Genomic DNA, 25,552 nt, shown 5'->3' on the forward strand with positions numbered 1-25,552 from the left:
AGTAGGTGAGGACCGAGCTGTGAGGCAGATCTGTGTTCGGAGGATCACTCAGTACCTGCCCACTGCATGCATAGCTCTAGCCAGTGCTACTATTCATGAGTGACAAATGTATGCCCCCACACACTTCTTGTTTAGAAAGGAAAAAAATCTTGAGAGAATCCTGTGCTCTTTCCCATGTTTGGGGACAACTTCTTTCCCAGATTACACCCTGTGCCACCCTGTTTACTAGTGGGTTTCACAGGATGTAAATCAAAGCAAAATGTGGGTCTTTATTTTCCAAACATTAAGAAATGTGCATTTTTGCCAGAGACTGTCTTTTTTGTTACAAGCAATGGTTGAAATTTTTTTTTCCCTTTTTCAGTCTGACAGCAGAATTTGGTCTGCTGTTTTCATAAATGATACTTGTAATGCAGATACTTTAGTTTTTGTTCAAAGGCTGTGTTTTGCAGTCACAGTAAGACAGAGCAGGCTCTGTGCTGTTGAAAATAACATCCCTTCATGCATGTTAGGAGGTAGTGTGCTAAACATTTATGCCCCTCACTGTTAATTCAAGACACACTGATGTCTGTCACAACAGTGAGTCTGCCATCCTTGTATTGCTTAGCCGCATCTAAATGTGGTGGTGGGTAGTATGTCAGCGAGCTGAAACATTTAAATTAAGTACTTGCACAGTCAATCCATTTATTGAAAGGACCTGTGCAGTGGTTTCCAATTCTAATCACAACACACCTGCAACCTAGTATTCTGTATCCACGGAAACACCCTACTTTTTAAAGTAGCTCAGTACAAAAGTACCAATTTAAAACACTCCCAGGCCTGTCACATAAAGTTCACGCAAAGGTCAGTAGCTCCGCCAGAAACATTGAATTTTCACTCATGTAGCAAAACCTAGTGACTAAAGTAGAAGCATTACCTGGGGAGAGTCAGACCACTGATTCTTCAAGATAGGTGAAGCTGGCAGCTCCAGTCACCACCCCATGCCACAGTCCATTTCCAAATCTTATGAAAAGCAACCTCCAAAATTCCCAGAGCTTTAAAAAGACCTAAAACAATGGGCCAAGGTCATCACTGGTGTAACTCGTGATCTCAATTATTTATTTATTAATGTTCAGACTTTCCCATGGCACCAATGACTGTATTTTCCGAGCACCACAAAAACACTAACTGAAATATCCTCACAACACCTGTGAGACAGGAAAGTACTTGTTACCCCTGTTTTACCCATGGGAATGGAGAGTGACTGACTTCCCTGAGGTCACATTAGGAAGACTTGTAGAGCTAGGAGCAGACCCCAGATCCCACTTCAATGCCTTAACAAGATCATCCTTCCTCTCCCTTAAGCCTCATTGATTTCAATAAGAGAGCAGAATTCAGCCTAGTAATTTCTGCAAAAAGAACAGGCGTACTTGTGGCACCTTGGAGGCTAACAAATTTATTGGAGCATAAACTTTTGAAGGATTCTGCGTGGACTCCTCCTGAAGGTCGAAACAACAGATTAGACTTCTATGTAGATTGCTTCCGGCGACGTGCACGGGCTGAAATTGTGGAAAATCAGCATCACTTGCCCCATAACCTCAGCCGTGCTGAACACAACACCATCAACAGCCTCAGCCGATGAAGTGAGCTGTAGCTCACAAAAGCTGATGCTCAAATAAATTTGTTAGTCTCTAAGGTGCCACAAGTCCTCCTTTTCTTTTTGAGGAACAACTCTGACATCATAATCAAAAAGGCTGACAAAGGAGGTGCTGTCATCATCGTGAATAAGTTGGAATATGAACAAGAGGCTGCTATGCAGCTCTCTAACTCCATATTCTACAGGCCATTAAGCTCTGATCCCACTGATGGTTTCCAAAAGAAACTACACTATCTGCTCAAGAAACTCCCTGAAAAAGCACAGGAACAGATCTGTGCAGACACATGCCTAGAACCCCAACCAGGGGTATTCTATCTGCTACCCAAGATCCATAAACCTGGAAAACCTGGACACCCCATCATCTCAGGCCTTGGCACCCTGATAGCAGGATTGTCCGGCTATACGGACTCTCTCCTCAGGCCCTACGCTACCAGCACTTCCAGCTATCTTTGAGACACCACTGACTTCCTGAGGAAACTACAATCCATCGGTGATCTTCCTGAAAACACCATCCTGGCCACTCTGGATGTAGAAGCCCTCTACACCAACATTCCACACAAAGATGGACTACAGGCTGTCAGGAACAGTATCCCCAATAATGTCACAGCAAACCTGGTGGCTGACCTTTGTGACTTTGTCCTCACCCACAATTATTTCACATTTGAGGACAATGTATACCTTCAAATCAGCGGCACTGCTATCGGTACCCGCATGGCCCCAGAGTAATGCGAACATTTTTATGGCTGACTTAGAACAACACTTCCTTAGCTCTCGTCCCCCAACGCCCCTACTCTACTTGCGTTACATTGATGAAATCTTCATCATCTGGACCCATGGAAAAGAAGCCCTTGAGGAATTCCACCATGATTTCAACAATTTCCATCCCACCATCAACTTCAGCCTAGACCAATCCACACAAGCGGTCCATTTGCTGGACACTAATAAGCGATGGTCACATAACCACCACCCTATAACGGAAACCTACTGACCACTATACTTACCTACATGCCTCCAGCTTCCATTCAGGCCACGCCACACGATCCACTGTCTACAGCCAAGCTCTAAGATACAACCGCCTTTGCTCCAATCCCTCAGACAGAGACAAACACCTACAAGATCTCTATTAAGCATTCTTAAAACTACAATACCCACCTGCTGAAGTGAAAAAACAGAGTGACAGAGCCAGAAGAGTACCCAGAAGTCACCTACTACAGGACAGGCCCAACAAAGAAAATAACAGAACGCCACTAGCTGTCACCTTCAGCCCCCAAATAAAACCTCTCCAGCGCATCATCAAAGATTTACAACCAATCCTGAAAAATGATCCCTCACTCTCACAGATCTTGGGAGACAGACCAGTCCTCGCTTCCAGACAGCCCCCCAACCTGAAGCAAATACTCTCCAGCAACCACACAACAAAAACACTTACCTAGGAACCTATCCTTGCAACAAAGCCTGATGCCAACTCTGTCCACATATTTATTCAAGTGACACCATCATAGGATCTAATCACATTAGCCACGCCATCAGGGGATCGTTTACCTGCACATCTATCAATGTGATCTATGCCATCATGTGCCAGCAGTGCCCCTCTTCCATGTATATTGGCCAAACCGGACAGTATCTACACAAAAGAATAAATGGACACAAATCTGACATCAGGAATCATAACATTCAAAAACGGGTAGGAGAACACTTCAACCTCTCTGGCCACTCAGTAAAAGATTTAAGGGTGGCAATTTTGCAACAGAAAAGCTTCAGAAACAGATTCCAACGAGAAACTGCTGAGGTTGAAGTAATATGCAAACTAGATACCATTAACTTGGGTTTGAATTGAGACTGGGAGTGGCTGGGTCATTACACATATTGAATCTATTTCCCTAAGTTAAGTATCCTCACACACCTTCTTGTCAACTGTCTAAATGGGCCATCTTGATTATCACGACAAAAGTTTTTTTGCTCCTGCTGATAATAGCTCATCTTAACCTCTTACACTTTGTATGGAAACTTCAAACGTCTCTGTATGTGTGTGTTATATATCTTCTTACTATATGTTCCATTCTATGTATCTGATGAAGTGGACTGTAGCCCACGAAAGCTTAAGCTCTAATAAATTTGTTAGTCTCTAAGGTGCCACAAGTACTCCTGTTCTTTTTGCGGATACAGACTAATACGGCTGATACTCAAACTAGTAATTTCTGATTATCCATGAGCAAGGAACAAAACTCTCTCCCAATTCAACAACCAGAAGTTGGCCTTGGCCCTGCTCTTGCTGCAGTCAAATACCCTTAGATGTAATAGGCAAAATCCTGGCTCCACCAAAGTCAATGAGAGTTTTGCCATTGACTACAGTGGAGCCAGGATTTCACCCTGTGATATTATATACACACGCACGCACCTACCTCCCATTAAAGTCAGTGGGGTTTCTGCATTGAAAGACAACAACAGAGCCTCACGTTTTGTTCTGAAATTTTAGCACTGAAACTTGCTGTCCAAGGCCCATGGGAAGCCTAATGCAGCATAACCTGTGTGATTCTGCCCCCTGAGGTGGGAGGTCAGCATGCAAGGATCCTCCACAGGGGATTCATACCCTTGAAAATCATGGTGTACAGTTCCAAGGGGGCTCCAGTGCCAATGTGGTGAGAAGATTTGAGGGCAAGCCAGAGCAACAGCAGAGCTGGTGGATCTGTGACTACATAGATCTGCTGAGCCAAGTATACCTGCTGTTAGGGGGTGAAGGCAGTCACAGCAGCTTGAGCACTGCAGCCCTGAGTCTGGAGAAGTAGCCCGGTGGGATTAACTTCTTCTGCAGACATCCCCGCACACAGCCTTGGATTCTGACACAGAGACAGAAGCAAGCAAATTCCAAAGTAAGAGGTTTAACCGCAGCTCACTCTGTTGTGCCTGGCTATGGGAAGGGATCTCAGTACATTTTAGTAATTATTATTTATTATTTGTATTGCAATAGCATTTAGGAGCCCCAGTCATAGATCAGAATCCGACCGTGCGAGGGGTTGCCCCAAAGAGCTTACTTACACTCACATATGGAGTACTGCATACAGTGTAAGATGGGACCTGAGGAGAGTGCAATGAGCAGGACTTCCAGCTTCCTCACTTTTCCTGGATGACGCTCAGAAAGCTACAGTTTAGTGAGTCTCTTCCCTTCCTTGTTAGTCAGGACGTCTTCAGAATTTTAAAATATCTTCCAAGCTCTTTTCATAAAGACAGATTATGCCTTGGACTCTGCACCCAAACAAGGGAGTAAGAACTCCCCTTACATTCCTACATGGTCTGCTCAGACCTTGTGTCTGGGCACATAGGAGTGAGCTGCATGTCTACTTACTCCCCACCCATGGAGAAGGTGCACAGGAAGCAGGCGAAATTAGCTAGCCAGCACTGCTGAGCTGACCTGGTGGTATTGGCTAGTGGCAAACTACTGCCCCGTGGAGTGCAAGGAGAAACATGGGGCATAGCTGTAATTCAGGTGTCTCCAAGTCACAAAGCCTACTGATGCAATGTAGACACCACCCTTTACTTAGAACTGTGCCTAAAAGCCACAAATCTAGCCTTTACATAGTAAATGCTTGGGGTCAGGGACAGACTGCAGTGTTATCTAGTGTCTGGCACAACAGCCTGGCCTTTGGGTGTAACTCTAACATAAATATTAACTAATCATAGAAGAGAATAGTAGACGATTGCTAGAGAAAGATATGATGATGCCTTGCAGAGCTTGCGAGCATCCCTTGAAAATACAGTTGGTGGACCACATCGAACCAAATAGATCTTTTAGTGTGTGGCTGCAAGTTATTTACATTGTGTTGATCTGATTGTCTTATTTATCATTCAATATTTGTCTGTGGTTGGTATGAAATGCAGGGGGCATCTGCCACTGCTTTTCAAGTGTTTTTCACATCCCCAGATGAATTCAATCTTTTTTAAAGCACTTTATATTTTTCTTTCTTACAAATTATCATGTTATTGAGAATACGGGCAGCAACATTATTATTTACCTATAAGGCAGAGCAGAAAATGCTTTTGGACACTGGGATCCCAGCTCTGCTCTCAGTTATATGAGTGCCACTAATTTGGCATCTGTAGAGTCTCTCTGATGTAACAAACAGAATTTGGCCCTGGCAATTAACGTAACTTGAAACAAGAAAATAAATCTATAGTGTTTAGTCCTTTCAAGATCAGATTATTTTTACTGTGGCTGAGGCAGATGCTAAAGTAGATGACATATGAAAGTCTGCTCCCCTTACTCCATATTTACGCAATATAGCGTGTGTGTGTGTGTGTGTGTGTGTGAGAGAGAGAGACACCGTACTTCTATCATGCTCATGACTATTGTATTTGTGATATTTTTTAGATATCATTAAACTGCAGCTGGTTGAAGCGGGCCTGGTTGAGTGTCTACTTGAGATTGTCCAGAAGACTGTAGACAGTGACAAAGAGGATGACATAGCTGAGCTTAAAACAGCCTCTGATCTTATGGTTTTACTACTACTCGGAGGTGAGTACAGTATCTTTGTATATTTTGCAAAGCAGAAGAGGGTACCTATGTCACATTTTACCGTTTAATTTTATTTTTAATCTATAAAACACATTTTAAAAATTATTTTAAGGACTTGCTAGCTAGTTATTCAGTGGGCTAGATTTTGCACTCTTATACCACTGTAAATCTAGAGTAATTCTAGTGAAGTCAATAGAGTTACACAGATATAACAGAGGGAAGAATTTGAACTAACATTTCTTTTGCGTGTTGATTTTCTACACTTTTTGCCTCAAGATGAATCCATGCAAAAGTTATTTGAAGGAGGAAAAGGCAGCGTCTTCCAAAGGGTGCTTTCATGGATTCCTTCCAATAACCATCAGCTACAGCTTGCAGGAGCACTGGCTATTGCAAATTTTGCAAGAAATGGTAAGAATATGCTATCACAGCTTATGTTTGCCTTTTTGTACCCTTTCAATGTGCTGTTTCTACATAGCTATGAATCAAGCCTGTGTTGTGGTGGGATTTTTTAATTTGGTTTAGGATAGCATCGGTAGTTTTGAACACCTTTGCAGGATTTCTGAAAGATGTTAACCCTGCTTTTAGAATTCTGTTTTTTCAACATTGAAGATTCAAACACATTACTAAAGAATCATTATCACTTTTTTAGGAATTTTTCAACTCTATAAATCCTACCTCAATCAGCACTTTTCAAATATATATTTGTATTACGCTATTGGAGTTTTCAATTTTTACCTTCTTCTCTATTTCCCATTCCTTTATTGTAAATGCGTAATTGTTCCTGTAATTGAAGTTGACAATGGTGGTCAGATGCTACACTTTACCTGAACTGTAAAATTTGGAAGAGGGGGAAATTACACTTTCGTAGTGAGAAGCTCTTGTACGCATTTAAGATTGATTGTGAGCATACAAGTGACTCATCTTATCTTGTGCAGATGGAAACTGCATCCATATGGTGGATAATGGGATAGTTCAAAAGCTGATGGATCTACTAGACAGACATGTGGAAGATGGAAATGTAACTGTGCAGCATGCAGCATTGAGTGCACTCAGAAACCTGGCTATTCCTGGTAAGGCTTATGTCGCACTGCTAATCTCTCAGGGTGAATTCTGGCTCCCACTGCAAAGCCCAGAGGAAACAATGTGCGGGATGACATTGTCCCCAGCCAACCTGGAGGCAGGCTAGGGAGCATCTGTGCAGCTAGGCCACAGCCACTTCTTCATCTTTTGGGAGGGTTTGGTGGCCAGGTCGCAGACCCACTGCCTATGTTTCTGCCGCTGTTGTCCCGCAATACATCCACCCTGCGCTCCCACGGAGAGAGCTGCTGTGCTGCCTGGCTCTGCAATATGCAGGAGGAGGCTGTGGAGACCTCAATGTCACTTCCCTTTGCTCTGCAACTGTTCTGCATCATTTTGGGCTCTCTCTGGCTTATGAGGGATCCTACCTAGGATTTCCATCGTAGCAGAGAGAGCTGTTCACTTCTCTGATATACCATATCTTGCTGTAATTTCTCAGAGCTTGCGTTAGAGAAGGCCTATCAGGACATTTGATCCATTAGGATTAGTTAACGTTTGTAATAGTCTTTGAAGGTAGTGGGCCAGCCAAGTCCTAAATACTGTCATTTTTAATCGTTTGTATCAATTTTTGATTGCCTGAACATAAAAATTCACATAAAAGCCAAAGGAAATATATAATGAGTATATATATAAAACCTATACTTTCCAATGACCTGAGCCAAAAATCGTTCTCTTTGATCAGTTTACTCTTTTTATTGCATACATTTTTACTGCATACATTTAATTTTGAAAAATATTAACTTCCTGAGACTGAACATTAATACCTACTAAATTTGCATACCTTTAAAAATGCTAGAGAGCCATCTCCTGCTCACCTTATCCAGTCGAGTCGTCCCACTGACTTCAGTGGGCCAGCCTCCCATGAATATGTGCAGGATTGGTCTCAAACCAATATATAGAACCTTGGGAACCAAGGAATATCTGCCACAGCAGGGTACTTCCTGTTAAGTATTATTTAGAATATGAACTAATGTATCACTTTCATTGAGCATAGTATGGGACAAACCCTGCCCCCTCCTCACCACTTGTGGAGAGCCTCATGGAGGTGGAATCAGTGTAGTCTCACCACATGGGATGAGAGAGGATTTAGGAGGCTGCATAAGGAATGCTCACTCCCTGCAGGATATCCCACACTGCTGTTTGCACAGTGTACTGCGGCAGGGCAAGAGGTTCCCCCCATTAACCTGATCCTTCAGTACACAGCGTCTGTTCCAAACCTTTAGGGTGGAATTGTCTCTCCAGAAGGTCTCTAACTCCTGCTCTCATAGTTATTGTCCATGTAGAGGACTCTGGCATTCAGCTGAGATAGTCAGGCTGAGCACTGGAAATTAGATTTATGCATAAGAACAAAACATTCAAATTCACAGTGTCTAGGTAACCATAAAATAATGTATATAAAGTGTGTGTGTGCGTGCGTGTGTGCTCACAATGTACACATTAGTATGCTATTTTTTGGTGTGCATAGAAAAGCTGCTCCTGGACTGTCTTGGAAATGACAGTCTCCAACTTTAAATGTATCATCAAAAATGATTTGTGAGATAATTTCTGTTCTTTATTTGTGTAGTTGTAAATAAGGCTAAGATGCTATCAGCTGGCGTTGCAGAAGCAGTACTTAAATTTCTCAGATCGGAGATGCCCCCGGTTCAATTCAAGCTGCTGGGAACGTTAAGAATGTTAATAGATGCACAAGGTAAAAATAAGCAGTTCTTCATGTTCTATGATTCTCTCTCTGGTATAATCTGTTAAGGCTCTTCTAGAAGAAAAATAGTTCTTTTTTTACTTAAGTGTTAGCACAATGAGAGAAACTTGATGGTAACACCCATTGTTTCATGTTCTCTATGTATATAAATCTCCCCACTGTATTTTCCACTGAATGCATCTGATGAAGTGAGCTGTAGCTCACGAAAGCTTATGCTCAAATAAATTTGTTAGTCTCTAAGGTGCCACAAGTCCTCCTTTTCTTTTTATGAGCTGATTTTAAAATTCTGGATTGACTACCATGGACAATCGGAACACGTTTCAGACACTTACTTACTTTTCTACTTCAGCATTCTTCTAAACTGGCACATTATGAATATGTATCTAACTGCAGGTGTTTTGACCTCATGTTGTGCTACTCAGTTCCCACTTTTCTGTACCTTCTCTGTATCTAGCACTCTTAAATGGGCTGATCCATTTAATAATTGATAAATTGCCATTTCAAACTGGATAAATGTCATGTAATTTGCAGCTATCACGTAGTGGCTAGAACTGTCAAATAAAGTGGCAAACCACAGAAGGCTATAAAGAGTCTCTGTGACTCTTTGGTGTTTTCTTTAAATTCCAAGCATCTTTTTAAATTGCTATATCAAATAGCTTCCACAACCCTCCGCCACAGTTTCTGAATACTAGCCCTTGTAAAATTCACAAGGGTTTGTAAGTACAGTAGATGTCTGGTTTCCATTGTTGAATATTTACATCCTTTTACCCAATAGCAATGGATGATATAGTGGTATATTTATGAGTATACCACAGCAAATCTGTATAGGACAGCCTTACTAAACTGTACAATGGTAAACTACAATTCTGCCCTGAGTGTGGACTTGCTGATTTGCTCCTCGCTGCAGCACAGATTGGCAAGCTCTGGAAATCAGGTCATTAAGAGGGACATCAAACTACTTTGTGACAGTGCTACATCACCTCTGCACCCATCCGTGGTACTCAGCACCATCCTGAGACAGGACAAGGGCACATAATGTGCTTCCCCATCTCTCTTCTAGCTGGCTCCTGCTCCCACTGATGCTGTTGGGGGACCAGGTTGTCCACTGTTCCCCAGGCCTTGTTAAAGGCTGCCATCTAATTTCTTCACTCCTGCAGAGATGAACAGAACATGGAAGCCATTAGACCAATGCCACCTTCCCTTCAGAGGCAGCCCCACTTCCTCTGTACTTGTGTGTCCTGAGAACAGCCATCGAGGTGACAGCAGTGAAGGTAAAGATGGCTATCGTGTTCTGTGCTGAGGGGAGATAGGACAGCTGCCAGTTCTGTTGCTCCTTTTTTTCCTTCCAGTGAAGGAGGGGCACGGCCCTATCATCTTCAGAACAGAGCCAGTGGTACCCACCTTTATTTTCACTTGTTCCCCTCAAAGGAGTGATGCAGCACTCTACATACTGAGAATATCAAATAGGAGAGGAGAGGCTATATTATCTTTGTATTTGGCATTTGTTTCAACACTACTGGAATACTGTGTCCAGTTCTAGTGTCCATGTTTCAAGAAGAATGTTGAAAAATTGGAGTGGGTGCAGAGAAGAGCCACAAGAATGATTAAGGGATGGGAAAACATGCCTTAGAGAGAGAGAGAGAGAGATTCAAGGAGCTCAATCTATTTAACTTGGCAGTGAAAAGGTTAAAGGGTGACTTGATCACAGTCTGTAAGTGGAACAGAAATCTGATGATAGAGGATTCTTCATTCCCGTAGACAACAAGATCCAATGGCTGGAATTTGAAGCTATGCAACTTCAGACTGGAAATAAAGGTGCATATTTTTAACAGTGAGGGAAGTTAGCTATTGGAACAACTTACCGATGATTGTGGTGTATTCGCCGTCACTGGAAATTTTTAAATCAAGATTGGATGTTTTTCTCAAGAGATCTGCTCTAGTTCAGTCACAGCTATTGGATTTGAAGAAAGAATTAATTCAGGAAAGTCCTAGGGCCTGTTTAATGCAGGAGGTCAGCTAAATGATCACAATGGTCCTTCTGGCCTTAAAAATCTATAGATCTATGAATTGGCTTACTGGGAATGTGTCACCTTTTTTGTCTCTAGTATTCAATAATCCATAAACCACAATGGTCAAAATATTTCAAATTTTAAAGTTTCATCCAGGAAAAAAGAAAAAAAAATGTACCAGGAAAATATGTTGTGAAACTTTTATGCAATTCACTCCCATCCCGATTTTTTACCAGTTTTACTCACTGATGCAAACTGGGACTTTCCCTCTATTAGCACAGAGTAACAAGATTCTTATTTACAATTTTTCTTCCTCTTAGAAACTTTCATGCATATATTTCTGACACATGCTGAAAAATGACAACCTTGTTTTATTTTGGCTTGTATCATATGTAGCAGAAGCTGCTGAACAGCTGGGAAAGAATGTGAAATTGGTTGAACGATTGGTGGAATGGTGTGAAGCCAAGGATCATGCAGGTGTGATGGGGGAGTCAAACAGACTGCTTTCTGCACTTATACGACATAGCAAATCAAAAGTAAGTTACTGGTGAAAAAATTCAGTTCATGTGGAGAGTCTTTAAAAGAAAGTCATGCCATGCTCTATTTTCAGTTTAGAATACAGGCCTTGACCCCCTGCAATGAGATCTGCGTGAATGGAATCTCTGCCTATGGTGAGCCCCCGTTACATCAAGGAGAGTCCAACCAAGCAAATTAGCTTGCAGAATTATGGCCATATTTTGTAATGGGACTGGATGTCTCAGAAGATTGACAAATGGAGATTGACAGCCTCCGGGTCATCTATATGAATCCCATTCGGACCCATGTTGATTTAAAAGTCCCCTTCTGATGAGTGTTTGAAATAAGCCAGTGGCTTGTCTCCAGTTTCTATTGGACAGGCATTAAGCAGCTTTGTTGATATTCTCAGAAGAAAGGCCAAAGATTGATTGGACATGGAGACTTACCTGTCATCTCCTAGAAATGATCCATCTAGTTAGGATTGAGCCATGTTGGTGGGAAAGAGTGACAAGGAAATTGTATGACTAATTCCTGTGCTGTACCTCTAGCGTGTAAGAATACGGGACTTCTGGCTCCAGGGAGCCTGTCAATCAGACATTAGCACCAAGTTGAATATAAATGCCAATTATTTGATTAAAAAATGATTTGTTTCATAAATAGGAAGCCTGTTAAAGGGACACTGTCTAGGTTAGTAGGCCCAAATTTTGACCTACATATATTTATACTGTAACTTATAAATGCCAGTGGGGTAAATTTTGCTCTGAATTACACTAGTGTAAATCCATTCATGATCAATGACTTTACTCCAGATTTGCACCTGCATAAAAGGGATAAGAGAATCTTGGCCCGTTTTTTATAAAAAGTGTTTCAGTGCTATTCTTTCAGTTTCAGGCTTTCAATGAGTTGTTCAATTACAAACATTTTCTTACAAAGGTATCCTTGTGTATACTGTATAAAGATAATACTAGCTGTCTGTCAATGCACTTCTAGTCACTCCTCACCATCTTAGCTACACTATACAGAGTTTATACAAAATACATGAAAGACCAGAACCTGCAGTCCTTGCTTAGCTGTGTAGTCATATTGGACCAAAGAAAGCTCTGGGATTAGCAGGTGTGACCCCTGTTGCCAGGGACGGCTCCAGGCACCAGCGAAGGAAGCAGGTGCCCGGGGCGGCCAATAGAAAGGGGCGGCACGTCCTTCATTCCCTCTCTTCCTCTTCGGCAGCAGCTCAATTGGATTTTTCTTCTTTTTTTTTTTTTTTTCCTTCCCCTCCACCGCTTGGGGTGGCAAAAAAGCTGGAGCCTGTTGCAACCACTGAGAATTGTTCCTCCTTTTGCCAGGCCTATATTTTACCCATTGATTCAATGTGGTTCCTTGTATAAGTATGCACTGCAGGATCAAGCCTGATATTGGGAAACGCTATTTGAGAAATGTGTTCACAAGTTAAGAATGACCTGATTCACGAATGGCACTGCAAAGCAGAAACAGATGCGTGCTGTGGGCCTGATCCTGCATGATGCTGAGATTACTCAGCTCCCATTTAAGTCAGTGGGATCTGTGGGTAGTTACCCCTTTACATGGTCAGTTCTTATGCAAGGGGTATTCTCATATTTCTCCTGCCCATCATATGGTTTGTATTCAGCCTCTAAAATTAGTCAGTATTAATTTTTTCCTAGAATTCTGAATACCTTTTTTTCTCACAGTCCGCGAGTCACGTGCATTTGGTGAATTCTGCTGCTATTTTAAGAAACCATGGGAGCAGAGATGTGAGTTTTTACCAGTCTGGGTCAGAGTGACTGCATTCAAAAATGTAAAGCAAAGATACTAACACTGGCATGGAACAGCTAATGTTTGTATTAAACACAGAATTTAGCAAAAATCACTCAGTGCAGAAGAATCTCTGAGCTTTTAGAGGCTCGAAGACTGCCCTTCAACACAGTGGAAAAATGAGTTCACTCTCTTAATTTTATACTTGCACTGCCCTCTAGGTTTGGATGTTGGCATAGCTGCATGGCTCTTTACTGTACTTTCACTAATATTTTAAATTCATGCACCTACAAAAGATAAGGTGACATTTTCAAAAGTGCCTCAGTGATTTAGATGTTTAGGCCACACTGACTTTCAAAGAGACTTAGGCCCCTAACTATCTGAGTTACCTTTGAAAATGGGACTTGGGCTCCAAGCTACTTAAGGCCCTTCTGTAGAAAATTATAGTGAGAGGTTCTTTGTCTCAATTCCCAGTGACTGCAGCAGAAGCTGAAGGCACTCAGAGCTTTGCAGGAGGTCCTCAGCACTTAGTAGAGAGGAGTCTAATGAGAAGGGACTTGTTGCAAGTAAAAGAAAAATAAGTTTTTACATATGTATGTGCATTAGGTAATTCAACATTAAGTGAAGAGCTTTTTGGCTGTGAATTTCTTAGGCAGTAAGCTGAGAGCCTAACCTAGTCCCAAGTGTTTCCATTCAGTTGTTGTGTTAAGAAATGTGAAGCTTCAGCATGATTAGCTGAAGACATTTCGAGGTTCCAGGCTCATGCTTGCATTTTTTGTTTCCTTGCGCACAAAATCTGATTGCAATAATCTGGGCAAGTGCTGGAACATAAATCATTCTAAGCCCTTGGCTCAGTTTGTGGTCTTTGGTTTGTCGCTGCAGGTAGAAAGGGGAGCATTGAAGGATATATTTTATTGCATGTCCTTGTCATTGCATTTCACTTTAATCATCTTACTGATTGTAAGTAACTGAAGTAACAAATCAAATTTTCATTTAAAAGGCAGGCCACCTTTTCAAACTTCGGTGCTTAAGATGCACCTGCGAGACACAAATGCATTTGCCTGTGCAAGTACCCTGCAGTACACACAGTTACCTGATTTTGGGGCATGTATTTTGCAGCTGCGACTTACACTCAGATGTGAGAATAACTGACACACAATGTAGTATCTCCTTTAAACAGCTTCTTTCCTCCCCTTACTCTCATTTGTAACAACATCGCAGAAGCTTGAAAATAAATTGATTGGTGTTAGCTCCAGGAGAAGCACTTAACAGTGTGAGGTTTGTAGGTCCTATGAAAAAGACTAGTTAAAAAAAATAACGAAAAATAAATAGATAAAGAACTCAGAGACCGTCATCTATCATTTTATTACAAATACAAGTAAAATTTTGGACCTAAAAACATTGACAGAGTCCTTTAAATGTCTATGATAACTACTCCAAGAGCATTTAATCCAGTTAAAATTTTTGTTTCCTAGGTCTTGGGCAACAGGAAAAGTACTGTAATTCTGGTTTTAGAACAAAAAGTAATACATCGGTATTCTGTAACTTATGGTCTCATATTTATTACCAGTTTCGAGAGAACACTATTCACTTCCTGCCTATGTACTTTGTTTTTCACATTTTGCATTATTAAATAAATTGGAATACAAAACAACCTCCCTTCTCTAAAGGTCTTTGGGGTCATCCCCCAAGGACAAGAGGCATTTTGGATGATGGGGGATTGAAAACCAAGATTACAAAAGAGTCGTTCTGGGTCTCCATACCCAGAGCATAGCAAAGGGATGCTGGGTTTCAACACTACAGGATAATGAGAAGAAAGCTAGTTGACTTTGCAGATTGGCTGATTTTAAATGGGGCTCAGGGTTAGCTGGAGGGCAGTCCCTTTTAGAGCAAATTGGTCTGCAAAACACAACAGCAATGTCATCCAGTATAACCTGGAAGAGGGGTGGGGAACAGACTTAACCAAATATTGCTTAATTCAAACTTTTGGTTAACCCAACAATTACATATTATAACACACATCTGGTTAAATTATGTATAAATACATATACCAGTGGCTCTCAACTTTTCCAGACTACTGTACCCCTTTCAGGAGTCGGATTTGTCTTGCATGCCCCCAAGTTTCACCTCACTTAAAAACAACTTGCTTACAAAATCAGGCATAAAAATACAAAAGTGGCACAGGACAGTATTACTGAAAAATTGCTCACTTTCTCATTTTAACCATATAAAATAAATCAACTGGAATATAAATATTTCAGTGTGTAGTATATAGAGCAGTATAAGCAAGTCGTCTGTATGAAATTTTAGTTTGTACTGACTTCACTAGTGCTTTTTATGTAGCCTGTTTTAAAACTAGGTAAATATCTAGATGAGTTGATGTACCCCTTGGAAGACCTCTGTGTACCCCTCGTTGAGAATCACTGGCCTATACACACACACACGTGTGTGTGTGTATTACGTAACTGTACTTACAGCATACATCACAGCTAAATTATTCAATTCTGTTAATGTGTAATGCAAACTTTTTTTCAGTCCTGTTACTTTTATTTATTTTAGGATGTAATTAGGACCATTGTTCAGAGCGGTGGCATCAAGCATTTAGCTACCATGGCAACTAGTGAACACGTAATAATGCAAAACGAAGCTCTTGTCGCTTTGGCACTAATAGCAGCGTTAGAATTAGGTGAGTATCCTGATGGTTAGTTCTTCTTATTTTCCCTTTAGTCTGTGCTCAAGAGAGGCCCAGGGCTGGAAAATCCAAGCAGAAGGGAGTTTCGTGGGTAGAGTTGTATGGGATCCTGCAGAAATTTACCAGTTTGACACGATATTTGCTGTCATGAGCATGGGAATCTATGTTAACATATCCACATACAGGCAAAAACGGGGTTGCACAGATCAAGTTTGCCTTGCAGAATCTATATTACAGGAGGTGATGTGTGAACAAGAAAGGCCCAAGAATGACTTTCAGATCCTAGATAGAGTTAGCAATGACTTAATAGTTAGAAAAATCATCTTTTTACATTATAACAATGCTGTGGAGACTCAGAGATGATAAGCATGGAACCCCAGGATGTCATATTTATAATTACATTTCAGACTGGAGACACTAGGCTAGAACAATTTTTTTAAAATCACATAGTTGATAGTCGGGAGGCTAATTAAGAAAAAGGTTTTTAATAGGACCTGGTTCTGGCTACACTTGAATGTAGACATCCTAAACCAGTTTAGTGAGATCTGCTAAGATAAGACATCGACTAGCTGCTGATGCAGTCATGGGGAAGCTAGTAAAATGGTGGGTACTGCTCAGATAATGGCTGTTACTGGTTTTGTTAAATTTCTCAGCTATAAAAATCATGTATTTTTAAATTCTATGTCCTGTGTTGCTAACACCTTAAAGTTTGCTAAAGTTGAAAGAATTTTAAAAAATGGATTTTCCCTTCCACCATTTATCCTGCTTACTTGCTCTTTGTACTTCCCTCATCTTGGACAATAGAATTAGATGATTCAACATTACTTACTTTTGCCGTCAGTTTAATTTCTTGTTCTCATGTACTAGCAGAATGCTGTTGTGTTCTCCTTCCAAAACACTGCAAAGAAGCATTAGATATAAAAATAAATTTATCACATTGAAAGAGAAAATATTTTTATTCATTTTGATCTTTTACTCCCTTCCCATTTGTCTTCAAACAATTACATTTTGGGCCTAAACTAAGTTGACGGTGTCCCAATAAAACTTCGCCCAAATCATATACTCCTTAGTCAAGGCCTGATCCTACTAAGTATTGAGCACTCTCCAAAGGTGCTGAGCGCCCTCCGTTCCTTTTGATTTCAAAGATCACACCCTCAGTTTTTATTCCCTTTTAAGTCTGGAAAGCATTTAGTCAATGTGAGTTTTGACTGAGGAAGGCTAGCAGGAGTTGGCTTCTCAGTATTTAGAATGCAGAGTGGATTTGCCATCAGGATTTTAGTTAAAATATGAAACTATTTCACAAGGACTTAACATTGTAACATTAATATATATATATATATAAAAAATGAAACATATATCAGGCAACTCTTAAAGACTTCACAGCACCACTTTTACAGTGCAAGAGATAAATATTTCAGTACATGGCCAAACACTGCATCAAAAATGACTGATGATATTCTTGGATTTACAACTTTCACTTATTTGTATTGCAGTCACTGCTGAGAAGGATCTCGAAAATGCTAAACTAGTCCAGATTCTACACAGACTGCTCTCAGATGAGAGGAGTGCTCCAGAAATCAAATACAACTCCATGGTGTTGATCTGTGCTCTTATGGGATCTGGTGAGTATTTACAAGGTGCTGTTTTATTCTGCTCCTTACTCCCCCCCCCCCTTTAAAAACTAAACTTATTTTTCAGCTTGGACGTTGGGCCTCTACTAGATACACTGGGCCTAATTCTCCACTCACACTGGTTTTACATGGACATAACTCCACTGACTATGGTGAAGTCCCTCCTAATTTATAGTGTTGAGAGAGAAGGAAATCAGCTCTACCATGTGTACAGAAGGCTGTATAACAACTCAGTGCTGGATAATATTAGAGTATTTGCATCAGGGGTTTGCATCAGTTTAGCTAAATTGATTTAAATGGGTGCAACTTGTGTGTGTAAACAAGGCATGAGTCTTTACTGTAGTGGTTACTGATGATGACTGCTATATTACTGCAAGGTTCCAGGGGTGGTGGGTGATCTTTAGAGCAATATGCACAAGGCAGGATATAGAGGGACTTTGTAAAGTGCAGAATTTAGAGTCAGTGAAGGGAGACCCACGTATCACGAGCGTTAGTGCTGAAATTCACACTAGTGTGTTGCACTCCCAACATTTTTAATCCCTTTGGCATTAGTGGTTCTCTGAGTCCCTCTCCATATGAATGTCTTGGGAGCAATTCTCAGGAGCTTCTTCTACCTGTCTGTTGAGCTTCCACTTGCCCCTTTTGTGTCTGTGCATTCCTTAAGCTACCTGATTCATGGAGCATGCCCCAGAGTTTTTGCTGCATTTTTCATTCCCATGATTCTTATCACCAGGAAGAGGTGACTGTTTCTGCAGCTCTCGCCTGCTCTAAAATAAGGAAACGTGATGTTTTAGTCTTAACTAATACTTAAAGGGATGCCCCACTTTGGGACTTCAAGCCTGCTATTAACTGCAAATGTATCTTCTTCCCCACCCTACCAAGTCCTTCCCTTTTATGTCACCAATCCCGATATAGATAGGATATTTATGCTTGTAAGTTTTGATGTTTTCTCTGCCAGTGAGTGAAGAGGTTCTTGAAGTTATTTTAAAATAATAGCTGCAGAGATTTTCTGCATGGCTAAGAACTCTGTAGCTTCTAAGACCTGTGGTTTTATAGGGTATGTCTACACTGCACCTGCAGGAGTGCCCTCCAGCACGGGTAGACAGACAGAGGTGCTAGCTCTGCTCAACCTAGTGTGCTAAAAATAGCAGCATGGATTTTATGGCATGGGTAGCACTCGGGCTGGCCACCCAAGTAGAGACCATGGGGATAGGGTGGCTGGCCTGTGTAACCACCCATGCCTCAGCATCACACGGCTGTTCTTAGGGTGCTTTCGCTTGAGCAGAGCTAGCAGCATGTCTGCCGCCGCAGGCTGGGAAGCGCACTCCTAGCTGCAGTGACCACAGAGACCAAGTAGTGGAGTGACACTCTAAATGGTTTTGCCGACAGACACTGTTCTTTGTTACAGTGATGTGATATAATATTACATTTCACATCTTTGTGCTGGCAGTTACATATATATTTCTTGCCAGCTGGGAACTGGTGGTGCAATGGAGTCAGTGTGTTAAAAGAGAAGAGAATGATGACAATGGGAAATGTAAACAGTGTAACTTAAAGGATCAGAAAAAAACCCAGGGCATTCAAACCTAACACAGTCACTGTGAATGAAGGTCCTGAAGCGCCTAGGAGTCTGGCTAAACAGCGCTTTTCTGCCATTGTAACTCTGTAAGCTCCTGGAAGTTGATTTGGTAACACCTGCTTAAACATGGTGTTATCCTGGAAGTAGGAGGATAGGAAATACTTACACAGTAGAATAACTCCAGAACTGAAAACAGCTTAATTGAAATTGTTCACAGTCTACAAAAGTTGTCAGATGCATGGCCCTGGCTCTGGCTCTGCTGTCACACAGTAGGGGGGTAAAACATGCAAGATAATTGGAAGCAGGTGAACAGGAAACAAATGTCACAGAAAATTTGCTACAAGGAAAAGGAGCACGTAACCTTTGTGCGAAAAGTAGCTAATTCGAAACAGAGGTTCATATTTCTCATGAGCAGCCCAGGTCTCGGTTTAATTGGCAGCACCTGGGGAAGGAGAAATATATTTGGATCTTGTTGCTGATTTGGAGTCTACTAGAATTTCCTACCCTGCATATAAATAAAGCCTGAAGCACGTTTTTTCAAAAATGCAGTGCCTACAATTGTTTCAACAGAACTCCTGATGTACTTGCGTTACTTTTTTCCCCACCCTAAATTATGTATACAATAATGTACAAAGCAATCCATGCTAATTTCTTAAAGCAGAAGAAAACAAATGCTCACCATTTTAGAGGGACCAGGCCATGCATCAGTCAAAATGAACACACTTATAAGCAGATTAACAATAACCAAGTGATGCAATGTCTGGTAGACAACTACCCTACACACTCACCCCTAACCATACAACCTCTTAGGCAAGAGCTGTTTTTCAACAGATGAGCCCTGGCTTTGTAAGACAAGTTTAGGGAATGAGTTCTAAAGGTGAGGTTCTGGCTATAGAGTCTTCTACTAGTAACCATATTGAAAGGCATTGGGGGGTGGAATTTCATAAAGGCTGAGCATCCCACCACTCCAGCTGACGTCAGTGGGAATTGTGGATTCTCAACACATTACAAAATTAGGCCCTAGAGTTGACATCATTGCACTCAAAAGTGGTGCTGTCTGTGTGTGTGTCACTTCTGGGTGATTGCTAAAATAGGCACTCTTACCTCTCTGCCACCCACCCAGGCTTTTCTGTGCTCTGCGACATGAGTGTCCCTCCTTTTTATGGGTGGGCACCATTAACTCTATCACCTCAATTAGTGTCAAGTACAAGAGTAGAACACAAGGAAAGTGTGTCTCATTAGCAGCCCCCAGAAAATTGAGATATGTGCATAGACACATGGTCTGAGACAGCAGCGTGTGAACCCTTCGTGCTTCTGTCTTCCAGAACCCCTTCACAAGGAAGTGCAGAACCTGGCATTTCTGGAAGTCGTATCAAAACTCCGCAGCCATGAGAACAACACTGTCGCCCAGCAGGCCTCACTCACAGAGCAGAGACTCGCAGTAGAAAGCTGAGGAAGGTCTCCCGTTTCCATACAGCATCCCATCATGGATTTCACCTTTGTCCTCTGGCCTGCTGCTGCTCCTGCTGTGTTTTCCACTGTATCACTTGTGCACGCATGTCATGTTCCCACACACAGTGATGAACTGCTGTAGGTATCTGTCCAATAAGGGTTCTAAAATCCATAGGCGGTGTTAACATAAATCTGTCAGAAACAAGTCTCCACCCATAAATGTTCTATGTGTATTCTTGTTGCTTGGGCCACGCCGTAGAATGTGCATGTTGTAGGCCGATGATGATGTAAAAGTGGTACTACATGATGACTCTTTCCTCACACCCCTAACTGCCTAATGACGTTCTGCTAAATTAGGGACAATACAGGAAGCAGCAAGTCCAACCTAGAGTATTGATTATAGGATTAAATAGTAAATCTAGCTCCATTTTTGGTGCTTTGGAAACACAGGTATGAATGGAATGTATCGCTGCTCATTCACTGGTCTTGCCTAGTAATGTCAAACCCATGGTACCTAGAGGTAACAAATAAAAAATCCAGTGCTCTCACCCGTAACCCTCTGTCTTGCCCTTTTTGTATTTAAATGCAGCATTAATGCATGATGAGAAGCCCTGTCTTCAGTTTAAAGAAGAAATACAAAGGAAACCACTGAACTCCATTTTCCGCCCCTTGTCATTAGTATGTACTCTGGAGGGGGTGTCATGTGGTTTTGGGCTTTGGCCCTAGCATTTATCCCAAGGTACAATCCCTTGCTGCAGCCCAGCATCTCCCACAATTCTGCTGTGCATGCGCCCTTCACCTCCTGTGTGCACTTCCAGAGGCAATTCAAGCCTTTTCTCCAGCTTCCCACCAGATCTTCTACCTCTGCAGCAGCTCTCAGTCACCGTTCTCTGCTCCCAGCCTGTCCATTGCCCTTTTTCATTTTCAGGTAGTTGCAAGTAGCTTTGTTTTCTCCTCCTGGACTGGGTATTCAGAAGCGCTGTGGCGGCTCCCTGCTGAGCCCCTCGGCCCTCTTTTAGGGGGATGGCAGAGCAGGGCTAAGCCCAAATAGTAATCCCTCTGCGAGACATTTTTAACAGGATCCACAGAAGGCAAATTATGCCATGCCTGTTCTCAACCAGCTGACCCTCGTGCTGCCAGGGCCTGGAGATTTTAATCCAACAGGCACTTTGGGACCCCTAGCCCCCAACAAGCTGACACTCCACCACAGGAAAGCCCGACCAGGAATCAGAGCCAAACTGGGAGAGGCTCTAAGGATGAGGAGGACCTCAGTCAGCCTGCCTAGGGTGTACGTCCTGGGGCAATTCAAGACCATAAGGATAAGTCCCTAGCAGGGCACCTGGTCCTGGCCCAAAGCCCTGAAGTTGATTGTAAGTGCTCTGGGGAAAGAAACAGGGCTCAGGATCAGCTTCCCTCCCACTCCCCCTTCCTTCCAGCTTGAGTTAGGAAACTCTGGCAGTGAGTCCCCATCCTCCACCCTGGGAGGAGTGGGAGCCTATGGGAGAGGACTCCAAGGGAGAAATTTCCAGAAGGCTCCAGGTCCTGTACAAGACTAGCCACAAAAGGCCCTGCTCATGGCATAGCCGGGCAGCCAGGCTTGCAAAACATGCAAAAAAATCCAAACTGGAAAAAAAAGGCTAAGAAAAAGCCTTAAAGATATCAGTCCTCCGACTCAAGACACCTCCTCCTCTGCTGAGGGAGGAGAGCTGTCAGACTCTGATTCTGAGAAGGACATGGACAAAACGTAACAAGGTTTGATTACCCTGAGGTCCAAGGGATGGATGCTGTGATTCCTTTCTCCGGGGCTCCAGATACCCTGTGCCATTCTGGGTTGCAGATGTATTCACCATCCCATCAAGATGGTGGTGGTGGTGATGAGAACCTGTCTGGCAAGCATATGGAAAGACCCGTACAAACATCTTCCTGGGCTGTTCACCATTTCAGGGAGTTAAGGACCTGTTTCGGGACATGTCCTTGAAGTTGCATGCACACTGGGGAATGCTCTCATGCTTTCAGAAGAAAAGCCAGAAGGCACCTGATGTGTGATCCCACCTATGAGGTGACCCCTGCACACTAGACCAGGAGGCCCAGTAGCTGAAGGCACTGAGCAGTGGTTGGGCTCCTGTATTTGACCAATGTGGATACCAGATTCTGAATCTTCTGGAATCTGTCTCCTGATGGTCAGATCTCTGAGGAAGATGGCTGGAAGGAGGCGGAGCATCACTGTTTGGTAATGCTCTAAGACAAGACTAGAAACCACTACCTGGAAAGCGGAGGGACTGTTTGGCCACGTTTTTAGCCACTACCTTATCCAATGTCTCTCTGACTAGGAGAAATGTGAATTTAGAGGAGCACATGTCTTGTTTGAAGTGTCTACTTCCCAGGGATAAAGGCCATGTGTGTCCCTGGGCCACTGAACTGGATGCCCTGGCCCTGACAGAAAACGGCATAGCATCATTTGAAGCATCTTCCACAAATGCTGTTGCAAGGGAGATTTTCTTAAGTATAGACTTACTTGGTTTGTTTTCTGCCCTCAGGGACTTCAAATTCCTCTAGCCCTGACACTGTCTCAAGCAAAACAACTGGCTGCCAGAGATGCTCTGAGAGGAGCCGGAGTCAAACTGATGATATAAGAACATGTAAATTCTCATACAAAATCAGGTCAGTGATCCAGGTAGTCCGATTTCTGGTCTCAAACACTAGCAGCCAATACGAGATGCTTCAGTGGAAGATGCTAGAAACCCTGACGTGGGTACCTGTACAACATGCCCATTAAAAAGAAGGAGTTTCATCCCAATCCCAGTCAGTTATTGATTTTTTTGTGCTTCGGTAGCGCCCGGGAGCCATTGCGCTAGGTTCTGAACACACACAGACCACGCAGACAGGTCCTGCCCCAAAGAGCTCGCTCTCTAAGTAAGCAGTTAGCAAGTCACTTATGCCCAGGAGTATTTATATCCCTTAGGGCCTGGTGTAACCGTAGCTGTCATCATCCAGCTTACTGGGAGATGGTCTATAGCACTGATGATAACCATGTCAAAAAGGGAGAGCTTCCTGTACACAGAAATGGATGTCGGAGTGAACCCTCTGCTGTTTTGACTGGATCGAAGTTTATCACATTTCTGCATACCCCAGTACTTGTTGTTGCTATCGAATCATTTAGTCGAAGAGCCTCCGCTAATGAGGAAAACAATATTTCTTGCACAGATCTAAGGACTGTATTGTCTGAAATGCATTTGACTATCCATTTCGCTGAAGTCAAGTGAGTTCAAACTGCTGGAGTGAAGTTTGATTTAGGAATAGCTGTTCAGTCGATAGATAACACTGTAACCTGTACTGCTCGAGTTATTTTTATGCCTGTAGTGTCAGACATCTCACTGTTTACCGCCTACTGCAAACTAAGCTGAAAGGAGTTGGAGCTGCCATACTGTCTGCTCCTCCTAACCCTATCAAGCTACTGCATTTGACTTGTAACAGTCATACTAGATTTACTGTCTCTCAAATCATCAGCCTCTCCAAAAACACATCTGTTAGCATTTGAACAAAAAGTGTTTCATGTATCTTATCAGCCTGGCTTCGTACAAGATATTTCACTGGGAAGAACTCAGCCCCCTAAGTTTTTCCTGGTGGCAGATATTTAAGGTTAAAAAAAAGGGAGCACTTGATTTTTTCGCAAATTAAATTTCTGTATAAAGCATTGCATTAAACCACAGACTCTACTGGATATAATTTGTTTAAATAAAAATAGAACCTCCTGGGGAGTTTCATTCAGACCATGAAGGCTGCAACATCCAGCAATATGGACATAGGAACTTCGAAATGCCATCCCAAATACAATTAATAATCATGCAGAAAATGGATAATTATTAGCCACAGCCATCAACCAGAAACAGCATGTAAGCTTTTTAAATGTATAATTTAACAGTTATCAAAGGAGCTCAATCATGAAACAGTAAAGAATACACATAATACCAATAGCTCCATTAGTCAGGAATAAAGCAAGTTGTGCTGCGACCACACATCCCTCAGATGTTAAAGACCGTATGTTTTTCTAAAAAGATACACTTCAGTTGAACCACAAGTTGACGCAGGAATTGTTGGGTGAAGTTCTATGGCCTGTGTTATGCAGGAGGTCAGATTAGATGATTGTAATTGTCCCTTCTGGCCTTAAAAAGAAATCTATAAATCTGTGTTTGAATAGGTCCCATGATTAATAGAAAGGGCCCAATAAAACAGGTAAATCCTTCATGCAGCAACAGTGCTCTGAAATCAGTAGTTTATCTTCATGTCCATGTGCCTCGTCACCTACCTGACACTATCAAGGCACCTTCCTGGTCCATACTGCTGCAAGTCTCTGGTCCATGATGAAAAGCTGGTCCCTGACTAACGGTGAAATGTCATCACACAAGGGCAAATGGCAGCAACCAATTGCACCTCCACTATCGATGACAGTCTGCTCTGAAAACAAGGAAATTTAAAATGTTTGTTTTAAAAAAAACCCTGCAATGGTTTACCTACATTTTGACAAAGTCAGGATGTCAGATGAACTTTCTTCCACCTCAACGTGTCCTGCACCAGAGGCCTCATCAGTATTAAGTTAGAAATAACAGCACCCATCAGAACTTAATTAGCCAAGTCTTGTCCTAGGTCTACAGCTTTAACTTACCTGGGTTTATTATAATATGTCTACAGTACTATAGATACATGATGATGCTTTACAGAGAACACACACACAGGGAAGCTTGTGGTCTCCTAGAAGAGAGTCTAATTTAGATGAAAGTTGCATCATGGGATGAAACATGGGATGTTTTTTCTATTGAATAAAACTTAAAAGGGGGAAAGCACCCTCACCCAAATCTCTCACCAAAATCTTAGTACTATATATATTGAAATGGTCTCAACATTTGAATTTACCATTTGGCAAGCACAACTATTTGCATGTGTGAAGACAACTGTGTACACAAATGGCATTTGACAGAGGATTGCT

General features: G+C 42.1%; 1 protein-coding gene across 8 annotated transcripts in view; it reads left to right on the forward strand.

Moving 5' to 3' along the window:
* The window catches only part of RAP1GDS1 (Rap1 GTPase-GDP dissociation stimulator 1), a 159,924-nt gene extending 138,801 nt beyond the window's left edge, over positions 1–21,123 (forward strand). For 7 of the 8 annotated variants that reach the window (XM_077815042.1, XM_077815044.1, XM_077815045.1 and 4 more), the window contains 8 exons: positions 6,000–6,143; positions 6,420–6,551; positions 7,079–7,213; positions 8,785–8,910; positions 11,325–11,464; positions 15,774–15,900; positions 17,400–17,528; positions 20,442–21,123. In XM_077815042.1, coding sequence (XP_077671168.1) covers positions 6,000–6,143; positions 6,420–6,551; positions 7,079–7,213; positions 8,785–8,910; positions 11,325–11,464; positions 15,774–15,900; positions 17,400–17,528; positions 20,442–20,569 — 1,061 coding nt within the window. In that variant the 3' untranslated portion in view covers positions 20,570–21,123. The remainder of the gene's footprint in view (positions 1–5,999; positions 6,144–6,419; positions 6,552–7,078; positions 7,214–8,784; positions 8,911–11,324; positions 11,465–15,773; positions 15,901–17,399; positions 17,529–20,441) is intronic. The other variant, XM_077815043.1, reaches the window with a different exon arrangement.
* The last annotated feature ends 4,429 nt before the right edge of the window (positions 21,124–25,552 follow it).

This window comes from Eretmochelys imbricata, chromosome 4 (genome assembly GCF_965152235.1).
Source record: "Eretmochelys imbricata isolate rEreImb1 chromosome 4, rEreImb1.hap1, whole genome shotgun sequence".
Classification (NCBI taxonomy): Eukaryota; Metazoa; Chordata; order Testudines; family Cheloniidae; genus Eretmochelys; species Eretmochelys imbricata.